At 39.5% G+C, this 9,410-nt stretch overlaps 1 protein-coding gene across 1 annotated transcript in view; it reads left to right on the top strand.

Annotated features, from left to right (window-relative positions):
- The window catches only part of LOC138947303 (collagen alpha-1(I) chain-like), a 65,433-nt gene that overhangs the window by 24,539 nt on the left and 31,484 nt on the right, over positions 1 to 9,410 (top strand). Inside the window, exons 7-16 of the mRNA XM_070318752.1 lie at positions 229 to 273; positions 765 to 818; positions 1,468 to 1,521; positions 1,934 to 1,987; positions 2,286 to 2,393; positions 3,720 to 3,818; positions 5,129 to 5,227; positions 5,940 to 6,083; positions 7,754 to 7,852; positions 8,662 to 8,769. Of these exons, the coding sequence (XP_070174853.1) occupies positions 229 to 273; positions 765 to 818; positions 1,468 to 1,521; positions 1,934 to 1,987; positions 2,286 to 2,393; positions 3,720 to 3,818; positions 5,129 to 5,227; positions 5,940 to 6,083; positions 7,754 to 7,852; positions 8,662 to 8,769 (864 nt within the window). The remainder of the gene's footprint in view (positions 1 to 228; positions 274 to 764; positions 819 to 1,467; positions 1,522 to 1,933; positions 1,988 to 2,285; positions 2,394 to 3,719; positions 3,819 to 5,128; positions 5,228 to 5,939; positions 6,084 to 7,753; positions 7,853 to 8,661; positions 8,770 to 9,410) is intronic.

The raw sequence follows: 9,410 nt of genomic DNA, 5'->3' as shown, positions 1-9,410 counted from the left end.
CATCAAGTAGGTGTTGACTTACCTTTGGATGGCAGATAGTGACCTATCCCTGAGGGCTCAAAATGTCCATTGACAATGCAGAACTCCCCTTAGTAAAATATCATGAGGGAGATTCTTGGTTTCGTTTTTTTCGTGTGTTTTTGTGTGTGTTATTTGTCTGCCTGCAAAATCTGACTCCTCGACTTCGTGGTGTAAACATTTATTCACATATTGATGTGTTGTTTTCAGGGACCTATGGGACCCCGCGGTAGTGCTGGCCCCCCTGGTGCTCCTGTAAGTATGACGTCACGGGGAATGACGTTATGTCATTGTTTTCAGTAGCTAAACGACAAGTAACAACGGAGGAAGATATTATAACATAACCAGTCTTTCGAAATCATGTTAAAATAAGTATAACAAGAAGAAAAAAAAGATTTAAGCAATTATAATTTGCAGAGGAATACACATGAGAAAACAACAAAATACTATCGTTCAATGTGTCTAAAATATCCATCATGACAATAAACGTGTCGTCATTCCTTCAGTTTCCATGCCAAACTGAAGAAGTCAGCTATCAACTGTGGAACACCATTTGATGACAAAATACCAAGACACTAGCTGGTTCTTGTTGTGTATTCGGATTTATTTTTTAATGTTTGTAGTAATAATTTCAATTACAAAAAAAGTACCTTTCGTGACAAAAAACGAAATCATTTCAATGCTTATTTTTTGAGAATGACTCTTCTTTGTGGTTGTATTGAAAAACATGTCCTGTGTGTTCCCAGGGACCCCAAGGTATGGAGGGTCCCCGAGGTCAACCCGGAGATCCAGGCCCCCCTGTAAGTATAATGACAGAGACAGGGTGGGTGGACTGAGAGAGAGGTTAAGACTGAGAGAGAGAGAGAGAGAGAGAGAGAGAGAGAGAGAGAGAGAGAGAGGGGGGGAAAGCGAGAGAGAGAGAGAGAGAGAGGGGGGAAAGCGAGAGAGAGAGAGAGAGAGGGGGAAAGCGAGAGAGAGAGAGAGACTAAGAGAGAGAGAGAGAGAGAGAGAGGGGGGGAAGCGAGAGAGAGAGAGACTAAGAGAGAGAGAGAGAGATAGAGAGAGGGAAAGCGAGAGGATGAGAGAGAGCGTGTGTGTGAAACAGTGTGAGTGTGTGAGAGAGAGAGTGTGTGCGAGAGAGAGAGGGAAAGAGAGAGAGAGAGAGGCGGAGACTGAGAGAGAGTGAGACTGAGCGAGAGAGAGAGAGAGAGAGAGAGAGTGAGAGAGAGTGTCACGGTGTGTGCTTAGTAGGAACAAAAGAGACAAAGATATAAAGAAAAGCTAAACGTGTTTTTTAGTCTAAATATGCCAAACATCGCATTTAAAGCGGAGAATCAATTCAAAGTGCCTGTTTCTCAAAACCCAGCAGCAAACACCGTCATCGCTACAATGGCGTTGCTTATGTATGTGAATTGTTGATGATTATTATTATTATCATTATTTGACCAGGGATCACCGGGACCACGCGGAGAGCCCGGCCCTTCCGGTCCTTCTGGAATTGAGGTGACTATATTGTTTCTATATTTGTGACAGTGCAAACCCAATATAATAGATATCGTTATTTCATATTTTAAAAAAAAGAAAAGAATTATGTAGTCACCAATACAAGGACAGCACATACAATACTAAATCAAATGTTCGCTTATGTAAGCTTCTTCAGGATTAACACACTAACAAACACAAAGAAAAACAACAAGCAAAAGCAGCACGGAACGTCAAAGGAATGAACAACGGATGTTGAACAACATGTTACAAAAAAAATGTATATAAAAATAGTAGTCTGTTTTTCTTCGTTTGGATATGTTGCACACAGTTAAAATAGTCCGACATTGTGCACTAAACGAGAGAGAGAGAGTTTTTGATGATGTTGGTCTGAATTAGCACTTTATACAAATGTATTCTTTTTGACTTTCAGGGTGATTCTGGACGCAATGGTGAGCCCGGTTCAATGGGTTCTCCTGGGCCGAAGGTAAGATATCTTTATCTTATTTCAATTGTTTTGGCAGAAATGATTTCATCTCCATACTCACAGAAATGGTCTAATCTCAACATTTTGTCAGAAAGGATCTTATTTCAATATTGGAATCTAACTATTCGCAGAAATGTTTTCATCTCAATCTGTTAAAAATCATTTAATGAAAAAAATGCTTCATTTTATCAAACACGTAAACGGTGACGTGGCACATTCCAAAAGAGATGCAATATACAATAATCCGTGCCTTGCCTTGACACATGATTCATTTTGTTGTTGTTTGTTATGGTGACAGGGACCCCCCGGATCCCCCGGAATGCCTGGCATGCCAGGTGGGAAGGGACACAGAGGATTCAACGGCTTCCCTGGAAAACGCGGAGAACAGGGGCCTTCTGGTGAACTCGTAAGTTTTCATGGGTTTCTTTGAATCACCTGACTCAATCTGGAGATACGCACATTAACATATTTGCCAATCTTAAGCTCTGATTGGCTTATTTGTCCCACGTGACTGAATTTGAAGACATATATATATATACTTCAACAGTGTTACAAAGGTCAACTCCAAAAGAATCGTAGACTAAACCTTTTGAGACTGTCTTCCCAACTTTGAGACAGCATATATACACGCGTTCGCTTGCATTATATTTTACATAACCAGGAGTGGATCATCTTGCTTGTAGATGATCCACTTGAGACATAACTAATGGTCCGTATAGACAGACATTCTGGCACCATTTACCCCATCGTGGGAAGAACAAAGACAAAAGCTCGCGTCTATGACAAACTCTCTTTCATTATTTCCTAACTTGGAGAACAATGTACACAATATATAGTTTGATACTGTTTTTATTATATCGTTTTTGAGACCAAACGTCCTTGTATTCTATTAACAAATCCTCTGATGATCTATCTTTCTTACCATTGTTTTCACCGGCACGGTTGGCCTAGTGGTAAGGCGTCCGCCCCGTGATCGGGAGGTCGTGGGTTCGAACCCAGGCCGGGTCATACCTAAGACTTTAAAATTGGCAATCTAGTGGCTACTTCGCCTGGCGTCTGGCATTATGGGGTTAGTACTAGGACTGGTTGGTCCGGTGTCAGAATAATGTGACTGGGTGAGACATGAAGCCTGTGCTGCGACTTCTGTCTTGTGTGTGGCGCACGTTATATGTCAATGCAGCACTGCCCTGATATGGCCCTTCGTGGTCGGCTGGGCGTTAAGCAAACAAACAAACAAACAAACAAACCATTGTTGTTTTTTTAACGTCCCTCCGGCTGATAGGGCTATGCGGGAACGCTGACCGCGGGGACAATATACACCACACCATTGGACCAACAGAGAGACACATCTTTTGACAAAAGGTTTTTGTTTCAACTTTGTTTTCTCGACTGTGGGAGCACCGTTGATAAAAGACTTGGACCAAACATAGGAACAAGCCTTTTGGCCTAGGGATCTTGTCTTTGTTTTCTCGACTGTGGTAACACCGTAGACAAAATACCAGAGGACAAACATAGGGATAAGCCTTTTGGTCCAAGGATCTTGACTTTATTTTTCTTGACTTTGGGAACACCGTAGACAAAAGACCAAGAACAAAACGTAGGGACAGGCCTTTTGGCCTAAGTTTCTTGACTTTGTTTTCTCGACTGGTGGAACACCATAAGGCATAAGCAACAGCGTTAGTGCAAAGCGTACTGTCACTTTTCCTGACAAGAAAATGGTGTGTCCTGGCAGGGGGAGACTGGTTCAACCGGTCCAGCCGGTCCACCCGGACAACAAGGAACACGTGGTCCACCCGGACAACGCGGACAGGACGGTCAATCCGGTATGGATGTGAGTATGAGAACATCTTCGTCTGTTGATCTTCAAGACTTTGCTATAAATTGGTTGGTGGATGGATGCGTTAACAGACGAATAGATGCTAGATGTTGAGAATGGATAGACAATGAATGTTGTGAATGGATGACAGATGGATGGATGCGTTAACAGACGAATGGATGCTAGATGTTGAGAATGGATAGACGATGAATGTTGTGAATGGATGACAGATGGATGGATGGATAGATGAGTTAACAGACGAATGGATGCTAGATGTTTAGAATGGATAGACGATGAATGTTGTGAATGGATGACAGATGGATGGATGGATAGATGAGTTAACAGATCAATGGATGCCCGTGTACTTCGCGGAGCTATTCAATTCAGGGAAGAAGCTTCATGCTGCAAGCTTCGTGAAGTCGACTTTGCCCAATTCAGGACAGGCTTTAAAGGGGTTGATGGATAGGTGGATGTGTTAGCAGATGAATGATGCTAGATGTTGTAGATGGATGGATAGTGTGTGATATGGATGGATGTAGGATGTTGTCGATGGACATAATTATAATAGTCTTTGCATATATATAGGCTTTGATAGATGGATGGATGGATGATGTACATGGATGGACAAGAGGGTCATTAGGATGGAATAAGGAATGACCATAATTATTATTATGGATTGATTGTAGGGTACTTGGATGGTGAAATGAGTTTGTTGATGAATAAATGAATGGATGATAAGAAGGTTTTTAACTCTATAAGCTGTAACTGAGGGAAGGTAGAGTTGTGGATGAAAGGATGTGCAATTGAGTGGTTTATTGGGCCAGACGGTGGGTGGATGGTATAGGTGTATGAATTTGGACCGATAGATGGATTGATAATTTATATCTGTTTGGATAGGTTGAGAAGATGAATGGTTCAGATGTTAAATTCATATGTGGTTGGATGGAATGGTTGGATAGGTAGATGGGACTTTGGATTGATTGATGGGAATGAGGAATGATTGATGGGTAAGTGAATGGTTAAATGGAATGCTAAATAATTGAATGGGTGAATAAAGAGAGAAATGGCTGCATAACTGTGTTGGTGGTTAGATGGTTCATTGCACAAACATGTCACTTGTGAGCTACGGGAAAGTCTGTGTGTGTGTGTGTGTGTGTGTGTGTGTGTGTGTGTGTGTGTGTGTGTGTGTGTGTGTGTGTGTGTGTGTGTGTGTGTTGTGTGAACGTTGGCTCAGGGATATATCTGTTTTAAATGTAACCATGCACATTTCGTTTCTTCACAGTATGTATGCAAAAGATTCATGAGATCCTTGAATTCTTTTCCAGGGCCTTCCTGGTGTAGATGGTCTACCAGGTCAGCCTGGGTCTCCTGGTCCAGTGGGTAACATCGGTCCCCCTGGTATTCCTGGTATGACCGGTTCCAAGGTAATTTTGATACCCTGTCAATTTTATTCAAGGTCTTTGAAGAAAGTCATGATGTGTGGACAGTTCATATATGGTGTGAGTTTGGTTTGATGGTGAGGATGATTACTACGTGGAGGAGGAGGAGAAGAAGCATAAAGATTTTGACATACTTTCTTCAGCATAAGTTGTTGTGAAACTGTTGGCACAAATAGGTTGTTTCTTCAAGTTGCTGTTGTTGTTGGTGTTGTTGTTGTTGTTGTTGTTGTTGTTGTTGATGTTGATGTTGATGTTGTTGTTGGTCTTTATGCTCGATTGATTGATGGATGGATTGATTAAATGATTGACCTATTCTATTGATTGATTAAGTATCTTTTTACTGAACAAATGCATCGACTCTGCATAGGTGTTGTTTCTTCTTTTTTGTTTGTTAACTTGTTAACTTCTTTGTTTTGTCTGATGTTGCCTGAACAAGCTGGGTATTAATATGTGTTTATCAGTTTTAGTTGGATGCAATCCCTGGACAAAAGCAACATGTACAACAATAACAAACAGAAATGGTTATGACCAAAGTTTTTTTTCTTCTGATATATATATATTGGGCTTACGCCTCGATCTGATATGATTTCAGCTTTCTCGACATTCAGACTGATAAATGTTGATATCACAGTCAAATCTAACGATAACTAATGTATTCAATAATGATAATATTTCTAGTTCTCTGTGGTCCTAACAGGGAGACCAAGGTAACGCTGGTCCCAAAGGAGGATCCGGTCTCCAAGGCCCACGTGGAGAAAACGGCATGCCGGGTATCACGGGTGAGATGGGTATGCCTGGTCCACCCGGTTTCCCTGGATCTCCTGGAGAGGAGGGAGCAACTGTGAGTATCACCAGTAGTATATATGAGCCAATGTCAAAAGGTGCTGTGGGTACGCTAGGTATTTTATAAGTTCTGTAACTATTTACTGAATGTACACTCAGATGGAACTTTTGGTTTTTCTGAGAGATTAATGAATAAAGATGATCGCAGAGAAAAACCAAAGACTAACTATAAACAGTTAAAATTCTGCTCCTCATTAATTACGCAAATTAGTGCTTTTTAGGGACATATTTTGACAAGGTGTTTGAGTACTCTCGATAGTTTTAGAAAAAATGCTAATAAGCTTTTTTCTGGGCAGTTGGATTTAAACCAAATGATTGCATGAACCCCAATACATAGTTCTGTGTGTTTTTCGTCCCATTTGTCCGCTTTTTAAAGAAATTATTAAAGTTTGAAAATTGCGTGTCTAGCGTGACTCTTTGCGTCACAAAAACTCAAACTTTAAAAAAGCTTCCAAAAAATGTTGTTGTTCAACTAGATACACAAAAGAACCAGTTTTGAACAAAAACTGTCGGTGAAAAGGAAAAACAATGAAAATAACCACTATATTTTGAAGTTTGGTACCATTTCTGGCTAATTTAAGCTTTGTCGTCACAATGTCACACTAGACACTTTTTTTATCAAATTTCATTTTTTTTCCACAAAATTTTTAATTTCTTTCTTTTATGCGCTTTTAACTTGATTATATTTAATCTACACCCCAATACTCATATGCGAGCTCAGTAGAAATGAAAGTTCTAGAAAAAAAAATTGAAAAAATCAGGTTTATGTCCTTACATGCCACAAGAGACACTCGTCAAGCCTCAACTTAACGGCCAAATAACACAGCCGTTGTGAAAGATTTTCCCTTTTCTCCTTTAGAAACTATATACTGAATGTGTTAAGCAACTCAAAACACCAGTCATTTTACTTTGGATGTACTTTGATTTTCGAAGCTGTCAGACAGCACCTTTTGACATTGGCTCATATATCACCGAATCTGAGGTGAAATTTGACCATTCATGTACGATCTTCCATGAACTTTAAAACCCCGGCTAAAGCGATTATTGTAGTTTTTGTTTATCAAAGTCAGAACTGAGAAGCAGGCTTGAGCTACAGCGTTGCTTAATATCAGTAATTTCAGTAAAAACATTGACGTTAGGATCCTATGTCTGCTGAATTGTTAGTTAATATTGTTTTTTCTAAGGTTTGGTCTTTTTGATGTTGTTGCTGTTCGTATCAGTTTATTTGTTGTTGTTTGTTTGTTGTAAGTCGAGTACAGGTAGACTTGCAACCTTACGAAATAAAGACAAAACAAATACGAAATGAAACATCTATTGAAACTAAATGCCACATTGTTCGTTGTCACAACTATATTTTTTATGTATGTACATATTAGTGTCTATTTCATTTGAAGAGTCTTCAATCAGCAATTATTTCGGTGTTTTGTAATGTGAAGTTATTGTGAATTACACATATTTAGTTCCAAGAATTAAAAAAATTTTTTTGAGGGATGTGTTCTTTTTGGTCTTTTGAAGGTTTTCTTTTTTCTTTCTCTCTTTCTTGGTTTTGACCATTCACTTCTCTCCATTTCCTATTGCTAATGTGCATGCAAAACGCGCATGGACCGATGGTATTGTTGGTTCGACCAGTATGATTTATTTTCATCATATGACGTGGTCCACTTTCAGGGTGACCCCGGTTCTTCTGGGCCTCCTGGATTCCCTGGACCACGAGGTCAGCCTGGTCTGGGCGGTAGCCCTGGTATGCCTGGACCCAAGGGTGCTTTTGTAAGTTACTCAAACAAACTGGTATATATATAATGTGAGGTGTGTTCCTGATCTGACCGGTAGTCCTGGTATGCCTGGACCCAAGGGTGCGTTTGTAAGTTACTCAGTTATAATGGTATGTATATATATACAAATCTAAACAACAAGATGACTGTGGGTGAAAACAGTCTTGAAAAACAAAAGAAATCGGCACTCAACAAGAAAACAAGAACCAGAAGCAAAAACAAAATCAAAAGTATGCATCTGTTTTTGGTTTTCTTCTGTATTCGTTGTCCTAAAGAAGCCTCAATAGGCGAAAATTCGACTTTGTCTGTGCTTTATTTGTGTTGGTGAGTGCCGAATTGTTTTTCAATTCTGGTATATATTCATAACGTGAGGTGTGTACATGACTGTGAAAGTATTGTCAACCTGTATTCTGTATAAAATTATAGTGTTTTTTAGTTGTTTAATTCTTTAATGATTAAAATAAATGGTGTCCCATTTATTTTTCAAATCTGTCAGGTCTAGACTACAGTAAATGTTACTATGAACTTAAGTTATATTGCATTCTTGCTTCTGTTTCAGTGTTTTTTTCTTTCAAATTTGTTTTAAGGTTTGCTTTTACCTGTATTGACTTTGTAAATTATAGTTAACAAGACTTCTAAATCTAAACACATATTTCACTTATTTTTCAAATATCGCTTGTATTCTAACCTCACTTACTTTATGTTTTAAAGTTTGCGTTAAATTTCACTTTTTTCAAGCCTTTTTTTCCCTTTTTTTCCCTTTTTTTTTTTTTTTACAACCGGTTTATTTTGTCTGTTATTCAGGGTATCCCTGGCCAGAGCGGGTACAAAGGAACAGCCGGAGAGAAAGGTCAGACTGGACAGCCTGGAGATCAGGGTAGACCCGGACCAGCCGGACCCCAGGGTCGACGTGTAAGTAAACTCGTATTATGCCACACACAAAAAAGTGTTTCCTACATTATGACAAGGACACAAATATTAGGGCAGTTGCCTCTTTTGTTTTTGTTTCGTTTTGTTCGGGCTTTTTGTTGTTGTAAATTGAAGTTTTCTTTTTATTTACATTATGTCCTCCGGAAATTGTTCGAACTGTGTCCCGGTCGGGGATTTGGAAACATTGATTTTTTTCTTCTTGTTCTTATGAGCATTGTGTTTTGAGTAATCACCTACTGCAAATAACATATGTGACCCTCCACCACGAAATGAGTCGCATGTCACCTCGCGCGGTTCTGCGCTAGGCTTTATATAAGTCCGGGGAGTGTCTGGTAACAGTGTGAGGGTCACCTTAGTCACAGGCTTATAACTCAAACAGTTTTCGCCCTTTTTTTAAAACGGTTTTCACCACTGGATAGAGCATAAAAAAACTCTTTAGGCAAATGTAAAAATATGAAAATCATGCAAAGGTGACATGCGACTCTTTCCGTGGTGGAGGGTCAACAAACCAACAAAAAACTGTCCAGCCATTCGTTTCGTTTTGTTTTTGTTTTTTAAAGTTCCAGAGATTATTCTTGAGATCTCCAGACTACACGAGTATGTCCTGATTGTTTCAACAATTT

The sequence above is a fragment of the Littorina saxatilis genome, linkage group LG14 (assembly GCF_037325665.1).
Source record: "Littorina saxatilis isolate snail1 linkage group LG14, US_GU_Lsax_2.0, whole genome shotgun sequence".
Taxonomy (NCBI): Eukaryota; Metazoa; Mollusca; class Gastropoda; order Littorinimorpha; family Littorinidae; genus Littorina; species Littorina saxatilis.
The sequence above is the reverse complement of the archived record's forward strand: the minus strand, read 5'-3'. Positions and strand labels throughout refer to the sequence as shown.